The sequence below is a fragment of the Petaurus breviceps genome, unplaced genomic scaffold (genome assembly GCF_028583685.1).
Source record: "Petaurus breviceps papuanus isolate PSGF00001 unplaced genomic scaffold, PetGlider_PUasm1.0 91041, whole genome shotgun sequence".
In the NCBI taxonomy this organism is placed as follows: domain Eukaryota; kingdom Metazoa; phylum Chordata; class Mammalia; order Diprotodontia; family Petauridae; genus Petaurus; species Petaurus breviceps.
Window position 1 is genome coordinate 6,791,484 of NW_027187400.1, and position 23,897 is coordinate 6,815,380.

General features: G+C 46.1%; 1 protein-coding gene and 1 long non-coding RNA gene across 3 annotated transcripts; both read right to left on the reverse strand.

The window, feature by feature from the left end:
* Positions 1-37: 37 nt before the first annotated feature.
* On the reverse strand, positions 38-17,706 carry LOC138153879 (selenoprotein N-like). Of its 2 annotated transcripts, XM_069078291.1 has the most exons (10): positions 17,456-17,684; positions 16,464-16,581; positions 13,684-13,853; positions 12,118-12,330; positions 11,475-11,599; positions 9,895-10,032; positions 8,022-8,103; positions 1,144-1,332; positions 442-547; positions 38-204 (listed from the first exon to the last, which is right to left on the reverse strand). In XM_069078291.1, exons 1-10 carry the CDS (start codon positions 17,612-17,614, stop codon positions 53-55), a joined length of 1,452 nt encoding a protein of 483 aa, XP_068934392.1. In that variant the 5' UTR covers positions 17,615-17,684; the 3' UTR covers positions 38-52. The 2 variants fall into 2 exon arrangements, with proteins under 2 accessions (XP_068934392.1, XP_068934393.1); XM_069078292.1 differs by lacking the exon at positions 38-204 and having other exon boundaries at positions 443-547; positions 17,456-17,706.
* Positions 17,707-18,258: 552 nt separating this feature from the next.
* Positions 18,259-23,650, reverse strand: LOC138153928 (uncharacterized). Its single transcript, XR_011166501.1, has 2 exons — positions 23,073-23,650; positions 18,259-18,622 (listed from the first exon to the last, which is right to left on the reverse strand). It is a non-coding gene; the product is annotated as an uncharacterized lncRNA (long non-coding RNA).
* Between the last annotated feature and the right edge of the window lie 247 nt (positions 23,651-23,897).

Consider the following 23,897-nt stretch of genomic DNA (forward strand, 5'->3'; position numbering starts at 1 on the left):
GCTCAGTGCCCAGCCCCTCCCCCTTACAGTTCTCTCCCTAGATGCCAGGAGCTCAGGGGCAGGCAGAGGGGCCTCCTTGGATCCTACTCACTTGAAGCTCTTCCAGCTCCTTCACGAGGGACCAGCTGCTGATGAAGTTGTCGTTGAGGAGGGTGAGGATGGGCGAACTTTCCAGGACTGTCTCCCGGAGAGTCCGCCCTGAACCTGCGCCAGGAAGAAAGCAGGATATAATATAGGTGATAACATACCTCACCCGAGCGCTAAGGAATAATTACAGTCAAAGCCTCCCTTTGGACTCAGCTCTAGCCACCTTTGTGACCACTAGGTCCTCCACAATTCCAATTCGAAATCTCAAATACCCAATGGGTCCCAGGTGGTCTTAAGTCCCCTTCCTTCCCCACACCCCTCCCAATTCTTTCCTAGTCAACCCTAGTCCTTCACCTCAGCAGGACTGGTCATCTAGGGCCCCCCAGAGCAGGATGGAGTGCACTAGTTTGTTTTCAGCCTTGGCTCGGTCAAATGCTTCAGTGAATGGCAGGTAGGTGACCTGGGGGAGGAGAGATGAAGATTGAGAACGCTTTATTATTGGGGAAAAGCTTGGCAACTTGAGCCCCCTGCCCCATAGTCAGGGTGATCCTCTCTTCACAGAGATCACATGCTTATTGACTGACCAAGGCTAAGCTAGGGACCAGAGACTTGTTCTTTTCCTGGCAAAGCTTCCTCCCATTAATCCCACGGTTCCATCAGGTTCTTGGTGGAAGAACTGCCCATTGCCCATCCTCAAATAACACATTCTCTTCTACTGAAGTGCCATTTCCTTCCAGCCAGGGAGCTCCCTAAACCTGGGTGGGCCCTAGCCTCTCGTCTCCCCAGTAGCTCCCAACACCTGTTCTGAAGGGGCTCTGGCAGGTTCTGTCTTCTACTCCTGGCCAGGTCTCACCTTTTTTTTGTTTTTGTTTTTTTGCTTTTTGGAGGGGGAAGAAGGCAGGGCAATTGGGGTTAAGTGACATGCCCAAGGTCACACGGCTAGTAAGTGTTAAGTGTCTGAGGCTGGATTTGAACTCAGGTCCTCCTAACCCCAGGGCCCCTAACTCCAGGGCCAATATTCTATTCACTGCACCACCTAGCCGCCCCAGGACTCACTTTCTTGAATGGGTACATGGCGAGCTCCAGCTGCTGGGTTGCCTCCTCCCAGCTGAGCTCCTGCTGCCATACAATATCCTCAAACACAAACTGGATGGGCTCCCCAGAAGGCAGGTGGCTGTCAATCACATTGCCATTCTCATCCTGGATCACAGAGGGCACTGAGGGGCCCTGGGATTCGAGCTCCATCTGCAAGAAAAATAAAGCAGCCAATGATGAATGAGAGCCCCCAAAGAACGACACTGGGTCTGTGTACGGGTTTACACTTGCTTCTTTTGCAGAAGCTGCTACCAGAGCAAGCCTTTTGGTTAGGACTTCAGCTCGGGCAATGTAGGGGGACTGCAGAGGAAGCCAATACCATGACTTCTATATTCAGATAGCTCAGATTAATGTAAGAGACAGGCTGTGCCTAAAGAGAGCTGATCAAAGACACACACAGAAAGCCAAGGAAATCAGTCTGACTACAGAACTGGAGGGAACTGGATATGTGATGTAAATGTGGATAGTGAGACAAACACAGTGCCAAGGGGGTAGGTGTGATCCCCAGATGGGTTAATAAATTGGCTACATTTTTGTACCCAAACTCAGTTTCATATCCCAGACTGCCACCTCTTGCAAGTATGAATGGTCAGTTATTCAGTGTAAACCTGTCCCTATTCTGGAAGGAACAATGGGAAGAGTCCATATGCCTCCTGCTTACACTAAGAAAAGCCCTTCCCATATACTGGGGGTGTGCAGCACAGAAGTGGGTGCTCTAGGTGTGCAGTGAAGCAGACCTGGTCGGTCAGCTAGGGTCAGAACATTGAAGTGATAACATTTTAAAGAAGCATCAATAAAACATTTATTACTGTTTTTAAAAACCTCAGATATCAGTGGTAGCTTGAGAGAGACTGAGTGACCTGCTCTACACTTTTTTTTTTGGAGGGGGAAAGGCAAGGCAGTTGGGGTTAAGTGACTTGCCTAAGGTCACACAGCTAATAAGTTTTTAGTATCTGAGGCTAGATCTGAACTCAGGTCCTCCTGACTCCAGGGCTGGTGCTCTATTCACTGTGCCACTTAACTACCCCTACACTTCCTCTTAAAGGGTTTTATCTTGAAGTTCATGAACCTTAAAAAAATGGATAACTATAATTCAATATAGTTTCCCTTATAATCCTATTTATTTTATTTAATGCATTTAAAAACCTTATTCTGAGAAAGGATCCACAAGTTTCCCCAGACTGCCCAAGTGGTCTGTCCATGCACCACACAAGGTGAAGAAAAAGGTTTCCCTTTCTCCTTGATCTACGTAATCCTGACCTTTGGGCAGGTGTCAAATTTAGGGTATTGCCATATTGCTGAGGCCTTTTGTCTTGACCCAGGAATGGCCAGCAGGGCACCTGCCTGCACTCTGAGGAGATGGAGATTGAGAAAACATCAGAATTTGGGCCTCCCTTGGACAAGGCAAGAATTCACTTCCTGATATTTATCAAGTATTTCTGTGCAGGTGGCAGATGCTGGGGATACAGACACAAACTAAACAGTTCCTGACCTCAAGGACCTTATCCTCTATCAGAAGGATTTGGGAAGTAGTACAAAGTAATCTGAAGGGGCAGAGCCCTAGTGGAGAGATTGGGAAAGGGCTCAGACAGGAACAGGCCTAGGCAGGGCTAGGCACTGGAGGAAGCCAGGGTACTAAGAGACAGTGGTGGTGAAGACAGACTACATTCCAGGTATGCAGGCACTGAGGCAGAAGATGGAAAGTTGTGTATGGCATCCAGGTATGGGCCAGTCTGACTGGAATGTGGAATATACGAAAGGGCAAATGTAATGGCAAGCAAAGAAGTACTTAGCACCTTGTTTCACCTACTTAAGTATTGAGCCCCTTGTGATCTGAAGGTGGGAGGACCTTGCTGATACAACAGGAAGGAGAACCACCACATAAAAGGAGGAACAAGTTGGGATTGAACAGAACAGAGAAGGAGAACGCTTGTGGCAGCTGGCATTTTGTCTGTCTGTCTGTCTGCTGACAGAGGATGCTGCTGTTGTCACAAAAGCCCTGGGACCTTGCTGCTGGTTCAGAAGCCCTGAAAGAGGATCTTCTGGTTGTCTGTTTACAGAAGTCCCAGAGGAGGGTTTTACTGATGTTTTCAGAGGTCCTGGGTCTATACTGATGATCTGTGTTGCTTTCTCAGACCTTGTTTGTGGGTCTGTGTTGATTTCACAAGCAGAAAGTGAATTGACAATGGTGCCGGCAATGTGTGTGAATGTTGTTGTGGCTCTGTTAAGCTTTGTCTTCCCAGACACAGAAACTGTGAAGGACTTGAGGTGGGCTGGTCACTGTGAGCTTCAATATGGAACAGGAGCTGGACAAGGAGCTGAGAACTGTGCCTTCCGATCTAGGTGACAATTGGGTGAATTCAGGCCAAGAGCTGGAACCATGGAATTTGGGAGCCAGCCTTGAGCCAAGATGAAAGGACCTCTCCCTGGGTACTTAGTGCTGACTGACAAGATCATGATTTACTGTGAGCTAGGGGTGGGCAAACTTTGGACTTTGTACCTTGTACCCCTTAAGGATGACTGGAAGCTAGTCTCCAAACAAGAAGAAAGAAGACTTTCTGACTGACTGGATTAAGATAATGTGACCTAGGGGTGGGAGACCTTTGTACTTTGGATTCTGAATGGTATCTTTTGTTTCAGAATATGTGGCCACTTTAGTAATAAGTTATGTTATATTATTGTGAGGTTGCTGTGAATATTTTGCTTTAGTTTACTACTGAATAAAGAGTTCAGTATACTATGTGATCAGAACCTTAGAGCTATTCACAGCAGCAGTCCGCTGAAGAGCTGCTCCCGTTTGGCTTTAGGAGATGAGAGGAGGGAGCAAGACTGGGGTGGGTTTCAAATACTAGGCCAAGGAGTTTGTATTTTATCCTAGGGGTCATAGGGAGCCACCAAAAAGTTTGAGAAGAGGGCTAACAAAGTCAAAAGTCCCTCCAGCCCTGCCCCAATGTGGGGGAAGCATTTTATTGGTCTCTCAAATCTACCACATGGGGAGGCCTACTTCTCTAGGAGAGACTTCTCTGGAATAAAAGGCCTGATTAGTGCTGGGTGCTTATTTTGGAATACTAGAGAGTTTGAGAGAAGAGATTCCTGTGCTAGCCTCCATGTGACTGAAGAATTGCCAAATGGAAGAAAAATGGCGGTGAATACAAAGTGATAGGACATGGTAGAACAGGCACTGCTCAGAAAGCAGGTGTGTCTGACTCCAGTCACACCAGTACAAGTGCTTAGTGTCAAAGGAGAGGGAGGGGAAACTATTCCTGGGCTGCAGCCTGATGGGGGAGCTGGACTTCAGGTAATCTCAAGCAGAACTGGACACAAAAACCAGGCCCTTCCCTGAGTCATTCCCTAATCAATTCTCTAGTCAATTCCCTAATGGAGAAATGCTCCAAAGGTGAGGACAACCAGTTCTTAAAAGAACTGCCAACTATTAACAACCCAGTGAAAAAATATTCCACTAATAAGAAAAACGTACATTAGATCAACTCTCAAGTTTCACCTCACACCCGGCAAATTGGCAAAGATGACAAAAAGACAAAAACAGTTAAGGGCAAAAGTACTGTGGGAAGACAGACACACTAATATACTCTGGTGAAGCTGGGAGGTAGCCTAATCATACTAGAAAATCATTTGGGATTATGCTAAGAGTGACTAAAAGTGCCCATACCCTGTGATCTGGCAATCCCATGCCTGGGCTTAAATCCTAAGGAGGTCAAAGACACAGAAAGATTCTACGTACACCAACATATTTATAGAAGGATTTTTTTTTGTCACAGCAAAGAACTGGAAACCAAGTGGGGACTCTGTAAACAAACTGTGGTACCTGAATGTAACCGAATGTGATTGTGCTGTACAGAGGAGGGCTTCTGAGAAATACGGAGGAAGCCAGTATGAAGCTAAAAAGAGGAAACAATGCCCATAAGCATTTCAATGTGGAACCAGAGACCATAACCTCATGTAGCTGCAGGGGCCAAGGTTGGCCTGGGAGAAGAGATGAGGAGGAGAGCCTTGTCCCTACGGTTAAACAAGTGGTAGACGATGAATAGGCACTCTCTTTAGACGTGGGCTGTGCATGTATTGGCTGGTTTTGCTTAATGGGCTTTTACTCTGTTTCAAAAGAAAGCTTCCTGGGAAGAGAAGGGTTCATTCTAAAATGGCTGATATGAAAATAAAAGGCATTAACAAAACCAAAAGCTGTTGAAAGGAAGTCCTTTACAAGTATCACCTCATTTGATCCTCACATTATAGTTGAGGAAATGGAGACAAAGAAAGGTTAAGTGACTTGCCCGGGGTCCCACAGCTAGGAAGAGTCTCAGGCTGGATTGGAGCTTAGGTCTTCTTGACTCCATACCCAGTGCCCTGTCCCCTGTGCCACCAGTTGCCTCCAAGGTGACAGGGATGATGGCAGTACCTGAAGGGGAGGGACAGCCCCTTCTCAGTATGAATACGACTACCAAAGGCCAGACAGTTCTTCACTTTGGGTACTGAGTACCTCCTCCTGGTCAGGCTCCCTGGCATTTCTCTCACAAAAGGACTACTAACGCTGAGGAAATGACTTGCAAAGGGCCCAGACTTACTCCAGGAGGCAGGGATCCGTAGACAATAGCTGGCCTCCCTTCTTATAAAGAGAGAGATGGTGGAAGCCTTCTAAAGGCAGCTGGGAGGAAGAGGGAGCAAGTCCTTTACCCTCCCATTCAAAATGTCAGCCTAGGATGGGCTGGGGAAGGAGATGGGGCAGTGCTGAAGAGATGGCAGCAGCTAGGTTGGGGCAAGTTAGGCTAAGGCAGCAGGTTTGAAGTCATAGTCCGATTACCTCTGTAATTTGTAATGGAATCGGTGGCTGTTACAGAGATAGACTAAGGCTCCTTAATGAAGAGAGCCCTCTGACATTTCTCCCATAACGGAGTAACTGCTAACACCAAGTCTGTAACTTATCAAGGGAACTTGATTCTAGAAGGCCATTGCCATCCCTCAGGGGACAAGTGCAATCCCCATGACTTTTATTCCATTAAAGTGCCCTTTCTATTGTGGGATTATACTCAGCTTTGTAAGGTAAGTTATTCATAGTAGCAGATCTCTATCTTTTGCTTTTATGAACTATTCCATTCTAAGATTTCTTCTTGTTTACAGTAGCAGCTGGCAGGTCTTCTGTGATTCTGCCTGTCATTTCTTGGTACCTGACCTCTTTCTTTCTGGACTAAGACACCTCCTTTCAGGAGGTTATTAGTGGACTCTTTTTATCTTTACTCTGCCCTTTATATTTAGGCAATTTCCATTTATGATTTCTTGAAATATAGTGTCCAGGCTTTTGTTGTTGTCTTCATGAGAGTCCAGTGATTCTTAGATTACCTCTCCTTGACCTGTCTTCCAAGTCGGTCATCTTTGCTATCGTATACCTTCCATTTCTTTTATTTTCAAAGATCTTTTGATACTTTTTTGGCTGTCTAATGGAGTCACTGATTTCTGTTCGGTCTAGTCTAGTCTAGCTTTCAGGGAGTCTTACTTGGGTAAGGTTTACCACTTTCTGTCTAAAGTTATTTATTCTCCTCTCAATTCTGTCCCCAGCATTTTTATCTGAATTTCTTCTAGGTATTAATATAGTCCATTTATTCCTCTGAATATCTGTGCTAGTTGCTATGGAATAACTCTCTCCTTTGTTTGGTTTTTAAGTATCTCTGGATCTACAGTAATTTCTTTGTAGTAGTTGGCATCTTCTTTTCACTCATCCCTCTAAACTTTAGCTTTGTGGCTTTGTGCCAGGGCCCCACGTGTGCTTCTGGAAGGGATGGCCAGCCCTGCTTGGCTTTTTTTTTTTTTTTTGCTTTTTGGAGGGCAATTGGGGTTAAGTGACTTGCCCAAGGTCACATGGCTAGTTTGTGTGTGTGTGTGTGTGTTAAGTGTCAAGTGTCTGAGGTCGGATCCTAACTCAGGTCCTTCTGACTCCAGGGCTGGTGCTCTATTCACTGTGCCACCTAGCTGCCCCCCTGCTTGGCTTCTAACACTGATCTCTACTTCTCTGGGGTGTGCCTAAGCTATGAGTGGTGGTGGAACTTAGGCTCAGAGAGCAGGTGGCTGACCTAACATTCACACCCTCTCCAAGAGTTGAAGACCTCAGGACAGAAGGCTAGGTACCTTGAAGCTTCTGGGCCTAGGATCTGTGATCTGTACACTTTTGCTCTGGTCACTGCCATTTCTTTTGAAGGTCAATGCTATTATCTCCAGCTACCCTGGAGTTTTCTCACAGGAGCTCTCTACTCTTGCTGCCTCCACATGGAGCCTTTGCAGGCTACCAGCACCTCTGGTCTGTCTCTGTCACACTGGGAAGCTTCTGTCTTGTTTCTCTGCTCTGGTTTGGGTTTTGCTGGCAGGGCCCCCCTTTCCTATTGCCTGTGGGATTCTGGCTGTGTATGTAGTCCTCGGGCAGATTAAGTCCCTTTCTGGCATTACTCATTGGATTTCTAAATTGTTACTAAGTCTGGGACTACTTTTAGTTTTTTGTTGGAGTAGCTGTGAGCTGGGTTACCTGCCCCGCTTTAGGCAGCTACCTTGAGTAGAAGGGGCCTTACTAAATGAGATACAGAGTTTGTTCTTCCAAGCTAATGCCCTGTACCTCAGTGGGGAACAGGCTTACTCTTAATCAGACAGTGAGCATCTCTTCTCACAGCTTACACAGCTAAGTGTATGGTGCCCTATGTCCTCCTAATGCCTTCCCCCTACAGCTTAAGAGGGAGATTGGGTAATAGATGCTGTCCTCTCACCCTCCCAGATTAGGGTGAGGTAGTTGGGACAGCTAACACGAGAGGATGGCCTGGCCAAGGCAGCAGAGCCGTGTATACCTGAGGCAGGTAACCGATGTCCACCTCCATGCTGCTCTTCTCATTGGCTCCATACAGCCACTCCATGTCCACATTCAGAGACCTGACAGGGAGAACCCGTTTGAGTAGAGAGCCTACTAGGGGGCTTGCTCCTGACTTTGGGCCAAGTCACTTATCCTCTCTGAGCACCAGTCTCCATATCCATAGCCAGGCTGGCCACGGTTAGAAAACAGAGCTCCAGGGTGGGCAAAAGGGAACTAATGCAGGTCCAGGGTCCAGTTCCTTGGCTTGACAGTCAGAAGAGGTGAGCTATGGGACAAGGGGATGGCCAGAATGGTCAAGCCCTACGAAGGAACTCTGTTAATAAGAACAGGGTTTGGGTGGGATTCCAAAGGGGAGGGGAAGTCTCTGATGACACAGCCTAGGGTTGAGTGTCTGCATGCTCAGCTTCAGTTCCCTAAGGACGGGCATTCCCCAGGTTGTACTGTACATGCACCTTGGTGGGCTGCAGGTGGCCTACCTGACATTCACACCCTCTTTTGCTGTGTGCCTAATGATTCCTCTGAGTTGGAAGGATTATAAGATGGCGAGCTTCTCCTGAACTGAAGCAATGTTTGCAGCTGCCATTTGGGGGAGCTCTAGGACTTACTTTCTCACAAACTCAGGCGGGGACTTGTGAGGGCTAGGGAGCCCAGAGATCACTAGAAAGGGTGTATGCTTTGGGATTTACAAAGCACCTTGCCCACAATCACCTGTGATAGAGGCAGTGAAAGTATTTTCATTTTACAGATGATGAAAGTGAGGTCTGGTCACATTACCTATTAAGTATCATTGCCATAATTTGAATGGTTCTCCTTCCTGACTTCTGGTTCAGCAGTATTTTGTACTGTAACATTATCTTCAGGGCTTCAGTCAGAACCCAGGCCTTCTTCTGGCCTGGAGTCACAGTAACTGGAGCCCTGATGTCCCCTCTAAGCTCAGAGGACTTTAAAGATTCTGAGCTCTTCTTCTCTCCTTGGGTGGGACACAAAGAACAAGTGGGGCACTGGGTCTGTGGTTCGGGGGAGGATCCATGAGGACAGTTTGATAGCCTACCAGTCCATTTACCCCTGCTCCCCTCCCATGGCCCAGCTCTCAATTTTCTCATTTGATCACTTTCCTTCTCCCTTACAGGCAGTGTTTGTGGGGAGCAGGAGGTAGCCCGGTGGAGTCCCCTGTCCCTCCATTCTCCCTTCCAGCCCTTCTTCTGGAGTCTCAAAGCTACTTCCTCCACCTCACATCTGCATAGCATTCTGTCCCCCTCCCCCCCCCATTCCTGGGAGGTAGGTATGGCAGAGTTATATTCTCCCCATTTTTCAGATGAGGAAATTGAAGACTAGAGAAGGGAAGTGATTTGCTAAGGTCATGAGCTGGAAGTAGAGCTGGGATGAGATGATTCCTGATTCTTGACCCAGGCTTCCTTCCATTGGACTGTGTTCCTATTTCTTTCTCTGAGCTCAGCTCTTAGGGAAGCTGATGGCAGAAGTGATCAACGAAACTGGGAAAACCAGGCCAGGGGCAGCTGTTTCTGGGTGCTTTGGGGACGAGTGCAAATTGTTAGGTTGGGGATGTTGATGGAAGTGCCAGATGCCATCAGGTAGCTGATGTATGGGGCCCATTTGGCACAATGTCCCACTTAAGACCCCACTATTTCCTCCTGGCTTTAGCTGCATTAGTTGGGAGATCCCTCCCAACAGATCAGTTCCAGGGAGTGAGGAAGGGGAAGCTGACAGAGATAGTGGCAGCAGTTTCCAACATGGGTACAAGCTGGAGCCCTAAATTCCCAGAAAACTCCAAAGGGATACATGTCTTTTGGGACTCCCAAACCCCAAGCCAAGTTCCCTTGGGATCCTACCTGTGGTTAGGCACAAAGAGCTTGAATTCACGGACATGGGTGGCATCTTTGGTGAGGATGATGTGCCCAGTGAACTGTCCTGGAGAGAACCAGAAGGGAAAGTGGGGTGGCTCGTTGAGTTGGAACTCGGCGTGGATCCTGCGGCCAGAAGGGAAGGAGGCGCAGCTAGGAGGAGGCACTGGTTGCTTTCCACAGCTGCCTGAGGGTAGCAGGGCTTCAGAAGGGGATGGCAGAATTCCCTTTCTGGCTCCCGGTTATATATCTGACACCCTCTACCTGACAACTTTCACAAGCACAAGATGCTTTACCGTGAAAATTAAACCTTACAGGACTGGACAAAGCTATTTTCACATGCCTCAGAGCTCAGAAACTAGCTCATGAGAATCAGAAAGGGAAATGGGAGCGTCTATTAATCTAGAATTAGTATAGATCCCATGGCTGGAGGGAAAGGAGCACAACCAAGGATGGAAACTAGTTGAATCCTGGGGATGGGTGGGAGAAAAAGCAGGGTTTTAGCTACCAGATGCCGTCCTGTGCCCTGACAAAGGCTGTCTGGGGGCTGTTTAAACTCCTGACTCGGGTGAAATTAAACATTCAGGAGAGATTCAGTTTAGTCACATGGGAGAAGAGTAGAAGATAACCTATGCTGATAGTTGATATTGATACAGGACTGACATTACAAAGCACTTTACATATATTATCTGAGCTGATCTACACAGCAACCCTTGAGGAGGGTATGCCTACCCCATTTTCATCCCCATTTTACAGATGAGAAAACTAAGGCTTGGAGGCTTGACTTATGCCATATCATCTGTGTTTCTGGCTGATTTTGAATTCAGATCTTCCTGACTGCAAGCCCAGCATTCTACCTTCAATGTCAGTGGTGTCAAACTCAAATAGAAATGGAGACCGCTCCGTATAGAAGGCCCCTAGTCCTGCCTCATCCTGACTCAGTTTTAAAGGGTAATACTATCTTGGTTGTGTTGTCCTTTTTTTTTATTTTGCTAGATGCTTCCCAATTGTATTATGATTTAGTTTCTGCACTCCATGAGTGGACCTCAGGCTGCCTCTGACAGATCTGCCCTTTTGTAGGGTGAAGCCAAGAAAGGGGAGAATACCACTGTTGACGTTTTTATCCCCAGAGCCTAGCACAAGGCCTGGCACACAGTAGGCACTTTGTAAATGCTGGCTGAATAGAAGGAGAGCTGGCTCCATCTGCTCAGAGGCCAGAAGCACTGGACAACTTAATGAAAGGTGGCTGGCTCTTGGTGCAGGATGGCCTAGATAAGGGAAATCCATGGCTAACTTTCCCAAGGACAATCATTGGAAAGTCCTGTGGCCCAATCAATGCTCCCATTCAGCTTATCACCAGAGCCACTTAATAACACAAAATGGATTGTTCCCAGCCCTCCCCCTTCCCTAGGTAAGGAGCAAGAGAATGAAGTCCAAGTGATGTCTACATGTAGTACATATGTCTGCAGTACCCGAAGACGGGTGTTTCCTGTGCAGTTCCCTGCCCCACAGGCTTGTCTTCCTTCCCCTCCCCCCATCCCAGATCACCAGAGGGGGCTGGTGCTCACCTGAAAGCCACAGTGTAGTAGGAGTCACTGATGGCTGTGAGGCAGGCCACTGCGCCCTGGGGTCCAAAGCGGGTCTTCACAAAGGGCCTTGGGTGGAACATACTCAGCAGTTTGTGGATGATGACCTGAGGGAGACAAGTGTACAGGCCCCTGAGAGGTGGGGCAGAGTTTCTTCACTGAGGCCTGGCCTCAATGCCAGGCTGGCACTTGGTGACAGAACCTTCTGTCTCATTCCATTTGCCAGTGGGTTGGAGCAAAGTGTCCTTCTCTTGAAAGGCTTTGAAGCTTCTCTCCTTCAGTGTCTGCTTTTCCACTACTGATGCATGGGAGTCATTCGTGAGTCTGCCATGAGTGGCCCAACACCACCAGCTCACCTGCTAGCCCCAATCTTGCCTCTGATCTGACCCTTGCATCTGCCCCAGGGCTCAAGGGTCTCTGCTGACTTAGGTAGCTTAGTTTTGGAAAGGTACATGCCCTTTCCCCTGCTTCCTCCAGTTGTTCTCAGAGGCTTGGAATGAAATGGAAATGCTTTTAGCATGCACTTACTCTGTGTTAAATTCTATGCTTAGAGCTGGTAACAGAAATAGAAAATGGAGACAATACCTGCTCTGGAGAAACTCTGGAGCTAGAATTCCGTCCTTACCTCTTTGCCTTTGGGAGGAGGTGGGTAGAAGCGGTTGTTAGAGAGGTACCCAGTGAAGATGCTTAATTCACTGGGAATAACCCACCAGGGTTCTCCCAGCTCCATGTTGCTCTTGGGGGGCAGGAAAGGCTTGAACTGGCGAGCAGAGAACTCCATGAGCTCTGAGGCAGGGGCTATCCATTCTCGAAGTCCAGACAGGGCAAGATGAGAAACCTAGGAGGCAGCAAAGGGTCAGGTGAACAGAGCTGTGAGATGGAAGACTTGAGTCCACCTAGCCACTGGCAGGCCACCCAGTCTGCCCAGTAGAAGGTTCAGAAGCACAACCAGGGCCTTCCCTAAAGAATCGGGAAGTAGCAGGAGGGGGGGAGGTCCTTGCAGCTGTGTTCCCACTATGGAAGAGTTCTGACTCCCAGCCACTTGACCTCCAACTGCCTGGTATTTGAAGCCCCCAGGGCCATCTCCAGTTGTTTTGATCTCTATCTTGCCAATGGATGCACATGGCTCTAGAGAAGAGAGTGAGATTGGTGACTTTGCGCAGCCCTCCCTCACATCCAATTCATTGCATGTCATGGCATCACCTTCCTCATGTGATAGTCCTCTTCGAGAACGAAGGACAAACAACAATTTGAAGCCCTTGCTCCAGCCTTATCCCCACCCTTCTACTAGGCCTGCTCTTCTGGAGAGGTGGAGGTTAGGCTGTAAGTAGAAGGGGAAAGGTCAGATGAGGCAGCAAGGACTGCCTGAGCAGCTCCCAGACAGCTTTTTTGAGATCTTCTTTGAAACTCCCGATGCCCCAGGCAATCAGTCACTACCCAAAGGGCCAACAAGATTTTCCTCAAGTCAGACACAGCCTCTTGGGGGGCTCTTCCCTCCAGAATGGCTGAGAGGGCAACTGAATTCATTAGAGCTTTAGGGTGATTTGTGGGCTATGGGTTCTATGTTCAGCATGTTTTGTACATGGTAAATCAGCTCTCTCTCAGTTATCTGTACATCTACTTGACAGATTCCTGGCCACAGATTTTTAGATGTAGGCTGGCTGACCTCCAGACCCAGCAAAATCTTAAATCCACCTCTTTAATTTTGAGTCCCTGGGACTTAGGGAATATAATTTCGCTGCGGCATTAGCCTGAGTAAACACTACAAGATGAGAAGTCTGCAATCAATGAAACTATACCATCAAAATACTTCCCAGACTCAAATTAAAATGACTTCAGGACTAGCCACACCATGGTTCTACCCCCACTGGTGTAGACTGAAGGATTTAACAATGGAAGGGATGGTGGAGGTTGCTGGGTGCAATCTCTATATTTAAGAGGAGGAAACTGACTTGCCCAAGATCACAGAGGCAGTAAAGACAGAAATGACAGAGGCAGGATTTGAATCTGGGCCTCTGAGTCAAAATCCAGCATGAAAAAAAGTAGCTTGAGTACAGGACTACTGGCCCACATTCTCCTGGATCTGTCGCTGCTTCCCAAGTTGGGCCACTGGGGTGAGACAGCGAGAGACAAGACACCTCAGGATTCCTGCTGCCTGAGGAGGGGTTGGGGGGTAACCCCAGTCACTCACCCCCAGAAAGCCATCTTTGCTCTTTGTCATGGTCTCCAGGAGCAAGGGCTGGAATCGGGCCACCATGGATAGCTTTTCCTCTGAGGACAGGCTTTCTTCTATGTATAGCATCTCACTGGGCTCCAGTTGTGACTTCTCTTCTTCCTCATAATCAGTGACAGGCATCGACCCTATGGGGCACAGATGTAATTAATGCTCTGCTCTTCCTGGGGAAACCTGTGTGTCTTTGAACACGACATTACCCCTCTCTGAGGATCTGAAGATCCTACCCTGTAGGAAAGGACCACACCTTTCCATTCCCTTCCCCATCCTACATTTCCATTTGGGAGGCAGTTTCTTTAACAGTGCTGGACCAGGGACAGTAGAGTGAAGACTTTGGGGAAGATGGCAAAGTAAAAAGCTGCAGTGTAAATGTGTGTGTATGTGTACACGCGAGTGTGTGTGTGTGTGTATGAGCATGTGAGCACACTAGACAAGCCCCATTTAAACTACTGTGAAAACACAAAGAACTTTCTAACAACAGAAAACACTCAAATAAGCCAAGAAAAAAAGGTAGTCCTGGGTACAGGGTGAAGAATCCTACAGTACCAGAGGAGAGCAAAGTATGAAGAAGATGGAGAAGGTACCTGCCAAGAAAGAGCTGAAAAAGGAAACAAACCCCCCCAAACCAACTGAGGAAATATCAATAGATGAGACAGAACAGATAAAAACCACTTTGAAAGGACTGAAGGCAGTCAGTCACTACCCAAAGGAGCATCCAGAGTTTAAAAGAAGATGTCAAGAAACTGATAAACATGATGAAAATCCTCCTTCAGAAAAGGATATGCAAGCTACGCTCAGAGCGGAGAATCCGAAAAGGGAAAATGGACTGGAGCAGACAGTATGGAGGAGGCCAGGACTGAACAGGCAGATGGCAACAACAGGTTGAGGTGGCCAGCCTGTGAGCGACAAGCATGCTGGAGCAGAAGGAGAGCAGCTTGGGCCTAGAGAAGCAGGGACCACAGGAGGAGTATGGAAAGAGCTCCCTCAGGGTCAGAAGATTCTAGTCTCGTCTCCATCATTTACTAGCTCTGTGACTAAAGACTTGCCACTTTAGTTGCCTGAACATCAGCTGTTTTATCTGTAAAATGGGAATAATAACAGCTTCCTTCCCAGGGTTGTGAGGAAAGTGGGTTAGAGGAATGTGAGTGATGAATGTGTATATGGAGAAAAAATTGGAAATAAATTTCTTGACCTAAAAATTTCTGAACCTCAGAGTTAGCTCAGAAGACTAAGGAGTCCAGAGGACACTGACTAAGAACCTTCCTACACAGAAGATTCCACAACCAAGGTTTGTAAAGCTCACAACTTCAGGGCTAAGAAAGTTCCAGGATAGGTCACTGCTACCAGTGTGCTTAATGAAAGTAGGTTGAGTTGAATTGTTGAAAGAAAGCCCATCCAAGCAGAAGGGAGAAAACATGACAAAAGGGATGGCAGAGGATGACCTCAGATTGCTCCAGAAACAAGGGATAAAAGAGAGGCAAGAAGAGCCAAAATCAACATGATACTAAGATAAGTCACTTATACTGGGAAAAAAATCCTCAGTTTTGAAGGCATTTTAATTAATTCCTCCACAAAGGGCAACAATGACAAAGAAAGGCTGTATCGAGGGTCTGAGAACAGTAGCAAAGCAGGTTGGGCAGGAGGAAAGTGGTTAAACTAAGGACAAAAGCCCCATTACACTCATCCAATGGATCTTCTAGATAACCTTCCTTCAATGTGATACCTGACTGCACGTCCACAGGTATCCTCCATCAAAGCCAGAGGGGAACCTCCTCAGAGGAGCTGGAGCTGGGGGCCTCACGGGTCACCTGGTCTGACCCTGTTGTTTTACAGGTGGAGTGACTACCAAGGGCACACATGTAATAAACCTGGATTCCAACTTAGGTCCCAGGACTCTAAATGTAACCCTCAAAGTTCAGTGTTCTTTCCATTGTAACAAATGGTTCTTATGAGTTACTGAGCATCAGCCTTCTGGCTCGTTCCCGAATTAAGTTCAAATTCTTTTGTCTTGCTGTCAGCGGCTAGGTGGCGCAATGAATAGAGCACCAGCCCTGGAGTCAGGACGACCTGAGTTCAAATCTGGCCTCAGACACCTGACACTTAACTAGCCCTGTGACATTGGGCAAGTCACTTAACCCCAACTGCCCTCCAAAAAGAAAAAAAAATTATTTTGTCTGCTATTCAAAGCCCTCCAAGATCCAGTCAGTGCCAGTCTATATTTCTAGCTTTACTTTTGGTTATTCCAAATCTCATTCCAAACCTATACCTATCATCTCCATCTACTTTTCCAGCTGAGGCAGAAGACATCTGTTAAGCTTCTTCAACCTTGTTTTAGGGGAGGGGGAAGATGGGGAATGGTGTTCTGTTCTAGCTACTGGCAATGGGGGTTGTGAATAATAAAAATAAAAACTAGCATTTATATATTGCTTTAAGGTTTGCAAAGCACTTTGCATGTGTTATCCCATTTGATTCTCACAACAACCCTGGGAGATACCTCCTATTATTATCCCCAATTGACAGATGAGGAAACTGAGTCAGACAGAGGCTAAGTTGCCCAGGGTCACATAATTAGTGAGTGTCTAAGGCAGGATCTGAACTCAAGAATTTAAGTCTTCTTGAATCCCAAGTCTGACACTCATGCCATTGTACTCTCTGGTTGCTTTTTGCAGAGATGTTGACTCCCTTACCCTCCACCTTCATATCCTCCCCATCCATCCATACCCAACTTATCCCACTACCTGTGAATTTCTCGGCAATAGGCTTGAACTCTTCTGGGCTGATAGACAGGTCTTTGTCTAAATCCAGAGAGGAAAACAGGTACAGGCCTTCGGTCCCCAGGGACTTTAATGCTGCTTCCTGCCTCAGAGCAAAATAAGGAGACGATCAGACAGACAGACAATCAGAAAGCGGTTAAATAAAGTTTATACAGGAGGGTGATCAGACAGGTAGGCATTCAAACAGCCAGAGAGGCAGGCACAGATAGGTAGCCAGCTGACCAGACACACAGATAGGCAGGCAAGAAGACACTGACATATTCAGACAGCGACTCAGACAGGGAGGGAGACACTCCAGGCAGGCAGACACTTGAGAGAGGCAGGAAGGTCAACATTCAGGCAGGCAGAGCCTCGGACACAAACACTCAATACAGGCCTGCAGACAGAGAGGCAGCCCTCAGAGAACTGGACAGATGCACAGAAGGGCACTGGGGTGGGTGGGCAGCCAGAGGATCCTCGGAGAGAAAGGCAAGTGGAGAGGCACTCAGACCCAAAGACAGACAGACAAGCAGGCAGTGGGCAGTCAGAGACAGGGGGAGACAGAAACTCAGACTGTGTGTGTGTGTGAGAGAGAGAGAGAGAGAGAGAGAGAGAGATGGAGGGAGGGAGAGAGAGATAGAGAGGGAGGGAGAGACAGAAGGGGGGGAGGGGGAGACGGGTAAGGGGAGAGGGGGGGGGGCGAGGAGAGGTAGGAGGGAGGAAGAGAGGGAGGGTAGAGGGGTAAAGGGCAGGAGAGGAGGGAGAGGGGAAGGCAGACCCTCGGTCGGACCCCGGCGGCCGCTCCACGGCTCACACGGCTGGTCAGACCGCTGGTCAGTCAGACGGACGGGCGGTCGGCGCCCCTCCCCCGCCACGCCGCCCCTCCCACCCCCGCCTCCGCTCCCCGGACTCGGCCTCGCGGGGCCTCCGGAGGCCCCCCGCCCTTCCGTCCGCCTGCTCCCCGCGCAGGGCCTGACCCTCCGCGCCGCGGCCTGGGCTTCCCGGTAGCTCGTGTATCCCCGGGCAGCGACGGCGGCGAGGAACGCCCCGAGCAGGACCAGGCCCCAGCGGGCCGGGCGCTCAGGAGGATCCGGGGGGCCACGGGGCTGCCGGCCGGGGCTGCGGCCCCGGACCATGGTGACCACTGCGGCGGCTCCCGGGCTCTCCGGCCCTTCGGCGCCAGCCAGGCCCCTCCGAGCCTCCGCTGCCAGGCGAGGGAGGAGCCGCGCCGGCCGGGGGGGAGGGGCCTGGTCAGGGGGCGGGGCCCTAGACTAGGCCGGAGGGAGGGGCTGAGGAGAGAGCGCGCGGAGGAGGAGCATCGTGGGCGGGGCTGGGCCCGGTGCTGCCCCGGACCGAGCTGGACCCTGTTCAGTCGTGTCAGACTCTGCGTGGTACTGGAGTGGTTTGCCATTTCCTTCTCCAGATCATTTTACAGATGAAGAAACTGAGGCAAACAGGGTGAAGAGACTTGCCCAGGGTCACCCAGCTACTAAGTGACACCGAATTTGAACTCAGTCATTACTTACTTTCCCAACAATGGTTCTTTGAACAGCAGCTTCTGAGCTACGGACAAGTGTTGTACTCAGAGCCTCGGCTCTTCTCAGTATTGATATACTTATAGCCAAATGATCCACACTTGTAACAGAAAATGCTCTTGCTTATCTGCCTGCATCTTGCCACTGGTGTTCCTGTCAATCAGTCAATAAACATTTATTAAACACCTACTACATACTAGGCACTGTTCGAAGCCCGGACGATAAGAAAGGCAGACGACCAAACATTAGTGTCTTAACTCATGTTAAGGTAATTCTTACTTTCTTCACTACCCTCCCTGGCCCCATATTAATTTTCCAAAACTGATTATTGGGAATTCAGCCTTAAACACCAGCTTTGCAGTTCTCTTTCTGATACACTTCTCACTCACTCTGATCTCCATCCAGGCCATATTGTGAGAAAGGAGATTTCTGCTACTTCTTCGTTTGGGCTGTTCAGAGGGTAATTTTGTATCAGATGGATCTTAGTTTCTGGCCGCTTGACCCTGGGCCACTCCAAGCGCAATTGTCCTGTGGGTTGCTCCATCTCTCATCAGGTTTTTCATAGATTTTTGCTAGGGTTGTTCTGGTAAATATTTAACAATCAGCTCTCTGGGAAGGGAAAAAGTACACCAAAACACTTATAAGTTTAATTAGACCTATTAACATTTTCTCCATCACTTTTTTAAGTCTAAAAAAACCACAAAACAGTAAATCAAGCTCTGATTTGTAACATTAGCCAGTTTCCAAGGTGTGAATGCTTACACTGAAAACTGAACAATTGGCTTTTGTGAACCATTTGGAGCTGGTACCAGCACACCCCTGTATCTTTTCTTAGAGAAAGCAGAGGCGATTGCTTGCCTGATTTCTGTAGTCCACACTTGAAGATATTCTATTTCAGACAGAAAACTAAACATTTATGTTAGCATGATTTGCTTGTTACAGTTTGAGAATTCAAATCTTTTAAGTATTTAATGAACACTAGTTAAAATTTTTTTAATGAATATTATTTGAGTCACTTGTAGTGTTAACTGAGCTGTTTTTCCAAATTGGATAGTTCACTGCTGCTTGGAAATCATGTTCAGATCAGTCTATTATTTTTAGGAAGAGACACAAATTTGGCAGCTTCTGTTCATAATCAAAAGCAACTCTGTGTGCCTCCAGGTCTTAATGGCATGCCATCCCTCTGAATTTTGGTTCCAGTTCAATTACATCTGCTTTCTCAGATTGTATTGCTCTTCTTTTATCAGTCTTTGTATTTGACTGTCCACTAGAGTTACAAACTCAAATAGCCTTTTCCCTTTTTAACCCAATGATAGAATGAATTTTGGCATGAATTTTCTTGTCAGTCTGACTAGCTAAGGACTTCTGGAGTGGAGTAGAGGAAGAATGAAGCTGAATTCTCCGAACATTTCCCTCCAAACAACTTTAAGATAAAGCTTCAAATTGAATTCTGGAGTAGCAGAGACAATGAAAAGTCAGGGTGCGACACTCTTCCAGCCCCCCAAAACTTAAGAGGTTAGATAGATCTAACAGGAGGGTAGAGGCTGGCCTGGAGGCCATGTGGATGAAACACCAGTGGTGGGACTAGGTGGTGTGACAGAAGCAGCAGCAGCAGCTTTGGGAGCTCTCAAGGCAGAGATGGCAAGGGCATCTGCCAAATGGTCAGAAAGAGATTACAGAGTTCCCCAGTGCTAGTACTGGATGCAAGATTGGACACTGCTTGGCAATTCCTTTGCCTATATCCACTTCTGGGTCATAGTTCAAGGGTGGAGAGAAACACTTTTGGTCCAAAAGGAGTAGGGACTCTGAGGAGCAATATCAATTGCAAGTCCAAGGATCAGGGGCTCTTTCTGGGTAGGGACCAGAGTGCAGACCAGGAGAGTAGTGACCACACCAGATCACACAACCCTGAAAGCACTGAACACTTCCAAGCCTCCAGAATTATCTCTGAAAACAGTAGGCAAAAAATCCTGAAGCTTGGAACAGTTCCCACTCTCCCAGCCCCAAGAGAGCACAACTTTAAGTTCAAACTCAAGAAATAGAGTGAAAAATATAAGCAAACAACTAAAGAAAAACCAAACCAAACCAAACCCTGATTATAAAAATCTACTATGATAGCAAGGAAGATAAATATACAAACTCAGAAGAAGACAATGAAGTCACAATAGTTACAAGCAAAGCCTCAAAAAAAAATGTGAATCAGACAGAAACTCAACAAGAATTCCTTTAACAAATAAAAAATGATTTTAAAAATCAAAAGTGGGAGAGAAAAATTAGGTAAAGAAATGAGACTTAGGAAAAAATATGAAAAGACAATGAACAGTTTGGTGAAAGAGGCACAAAAATAATGAAAAAAAAATAACACCTTAAAAAAACAGAATTGGCCAAATGAAAAAAGAGGTACAAAAGGTCACTAAAGAAAATTATTCCTTAAAAATTAGAATTGAACCGCTTCTGGGGCTGTGTCCCAGAAGTGGGAAAAAGACCCATATGTACAAAAATATTTATAGCAGCTCTATTTGTGGTGGCAAAGAATTGGAAATCAAGGGGATTTCCATCAATTGAGGAAAGGCTGAACAAGTTGTGGTATACGAATGTAATGGAATACCACTGTGCTATAAGAAATGAGGAGCAGACAGACTTCATAATAACTTGGAAAGACATATAAACTGATGCTGAGTGAGGAGAGCAGAACCAGGAGAACTTTGTACACAATTACAGACACATCATATGTGTGACAACTAACTTGGATAGACTGGGCTCCTCTCAGCAATACAAGGTTAGAAGACAACTACAAAAGACTCATGATGGAAAGGGAAGGGATCTCCACATCCAGAGAAAGAACCACAGACTCTGCCGATCGAAGCAAACTATCTGCTCTCTCTTGTTTGTGTTTTGTTTTGTTTTATCCCTTCTTTCTCATTGTTCAGCTGATTGGTTATAATCCTTTACAACATGACTAATGTTCAACGTGAAAAAAAAATTAGAATTGAGCCAATGGAAGCTAATGACTCCACGAGACACCAAGAAACAATAAAACAAAGGCAAAATAATGAAAAAAAAAGTAAAATATCTCATTGGAAAAACAACTGACCTGGAAAGTAGATAAGTTAAGAATTATTGCACTTTCTGAAAGCCATGATCAAAATATTGCACTTTTTGAAAGCCAAAGAGCCAAGAAATCATATTTTAAGACATTATCAAGGAAAACTGCCCTAATATTCTAGAACTGGAGGGTAAATCAGAAATGGAAAGAATTCACCAATCACCACATGAAAGAGATCTCCAAATGAAAACTTGAAGGAATATTGTAACCAAATCCCAGCTCTTCCAGGTCAAAGAGAAAATACTTCAAGGAGCCAGAAAGAAACTGTTCAAATACCATGGAGACACAATTGGTATCATACAAAATTGAGCTATCATAGTAATGGAATATGATATTCTGGAAGGCAAAGGAAGCAGAATTACAACCAAGAATAACCTATCCAGCAAAATGGAGCATAATTCTTCTGAAGGGAAAATGAATATTTAATGAAATATAGGATGTTCAAACATTCCTGATGAAAATATCAGAGCTGAATAGAAAACCTGACTTTTAAATACAAGAGAAGTATGAAAAGGTAAACATGAAAGAAAAACCATAAGGACTCAATAATGTTCAACTATTTACATTTCTGTGTGGAAAGAGGGTACATGTAACATCTAATAACTTTATTAGGGCAGTTAGAAGGATACTGCATAGTTGGAAGGTTTAGGAATGAGTCAGTTGTGTTGAGATGATGTAAAAAGAATGATTGGGTGAGAAAGAGGGAGAAGGCAGGGAAGAGAGGTAGAATGGGGGAAAATTTCTCACATAAATGAGGGACACAAGGAAGAGCCTTTGCAGTGAATAGGAAAATGGGGGAGGGGGAGGGTCAGACAATGCTTGAACCTCAGTCACATTTAAATTGGGAAAATACACACACACACACACACACATAATCCACTCAATTGGGTATAGAATGTTTATCTTACCCAACAGGAAAGTAGGAGGGGAAACAAAGAGGGTGATAAAAGGGAGGGCAGATAAAAGAAGGCAGTGGTCAGAAGTGAAACAGATTTTAGAAGAGGGATAGGATAAAAAGACAGTAAAGTAGAAACAGAAGAAAATAGGTTGGAGGGAAATGCACTAGTTAGTAATCAACTGTGAAAGTGAATAGGATGAGATCACCCACAAAATAGAAGTGGACAGCAGAATGGTTTAGAAGCCATAATCCAACAATCTATTATTTTACAAGAAACACACTTGAAACAGAGAGACACATAGAGTCTAAAATAAGGGACTGGAATGGAATCTATTATGCTTCAACTGATGTAAAAAAGACAAAGATAGCAGTCATGATCTTAGAGAAAGCAAAAGCAAAAATAGACCTAATTAAAAGAGGTAAGAAGGGAAATTACACTTTGCTAAAAGATCAGGGCTTTTTTTTTTTTTTGCTTTTTGGAGGGCAATTGGGGTTAAGTGACTTGCCCAAAGTTACACCGCTAGTTTTTTGTGTTAAGTGTCTGAGGTCAGATTTGAACTCAGATCCTCCTGACTCCAGGACAGTGCTCCATTCACTAAGCCACCTAGCCACCCCTAGATCAGGGCTTGTTAAACTTTTTCCACTCAAGATCCCTTCAACTCAAATTGTGGGTTGCAACTCACAACACTATAGATAATGAAGTAATATCCATACTGAACATATATGCACCAAATGCCATAGCATCCAAATTCTTGAAGGAAAAGTTAAATGAACTGCACAAGGAAGTAGTGAAACTATAATAGTGGGTGTTGTAGCAAGCACCCTAGCATACCAAGGATGGCTGCTAGCATAGGTTCTTAGATCTGCTTTTCTAAAGGAAAGCAACTCAAAATGGGTTAACAATCTTATTTTAATCAATCAAACATATATCATTTACCTAGTTCAGGGGAAATAGTCAGCACTCTGAACTTCAGAGAATACAAATAGAAGTTACAACAGAAAATAACACAATTAAGCAATCAGGGCTTCCAGCTGTCTGACCATTACATCCATACCTAGTTAGTTACCAGAGAGGGAAGCACCAACATCTGGGTTTTCAAAGCCAGGGGTGGGAGGGTGGGGGAGGCTCAATGGCTGCCCAGAGTCTCATCTGGCCAAATCATACAACTCTTCCCAAAGTGAGCCACAAAGCAAAACCTCACATCAGGGTATATATAGCCTTCTCCTGGGTTGGAGAATGTTACAACCCTCTTGGCCCACTGCCCAATCATAAAGTAACAAGGTGTGGGCATTCCTGAAAAACAAGCCTCCCGACACAGGCTCCATGTGACCACATTCAGCCTATTAATGGGCAGAGTATATTTTTAAATCAGGGAAGGTTCTCAGATTCACTTAAGTCTATCAAAGGGCCAAGAGACAGGGAAGATCTTCAGAATACCATTACAGTGGGGGACTTCAACTTCCCCTTCTCAGGGCTAGATAAATCTAACCATAAAATGAATAATAAAGAAATTGAGGAGATGAACAAAATCTTGGAAATCTTAGATATCATAGCCCTCTGGAAAAAACTGAATGTAAATAAAAAGGAACATGCTTTGTTGTACATAGTACCTTCACAAGAATTGACCATGTATTAAAGCATAATAATATCACAAATAAATGTAGAAAAGCAGAAATATTAAAAGTGTCCATTTAAGACTATAGTGAAATAAAACTCACATTCAATAAAAGGTCATGGAAGCATAGATTAAAAATGAATTGGAAACTAAATAATCTAATCCTAAAGAATATATAGGTTAAAGAATAAGTCATAGAAACAACAATTTCATTAAAGATAATGAGAACAAAGAGAAAACATACCAGAATTTGTTGGATACAGC

Coding starts and splice junctions, on each gene's coding strand:
- LOC138153879 (XM_069078292.1), bottom strand. CDS start 17,614: ATGGTCCGGGGCCGCAGCCCCGGCCGGCAGCCCCGTGGCCCCCCGGAT. Junction 12,331..13,683: donor GCAAAGATGGCTTTCTGGGG/GTGAGTGACTGG, acceptor GCTGCCTCCTAG/GTTTCTCATCTTGCCCTGTC. Junction 10,033..11,474: donor TACTACACTGTGGCTTTCAG/GTGAGCACCAGC, acceptor TTCTGGCCGCAG/GATCCACGCCGAGTTCCAAC.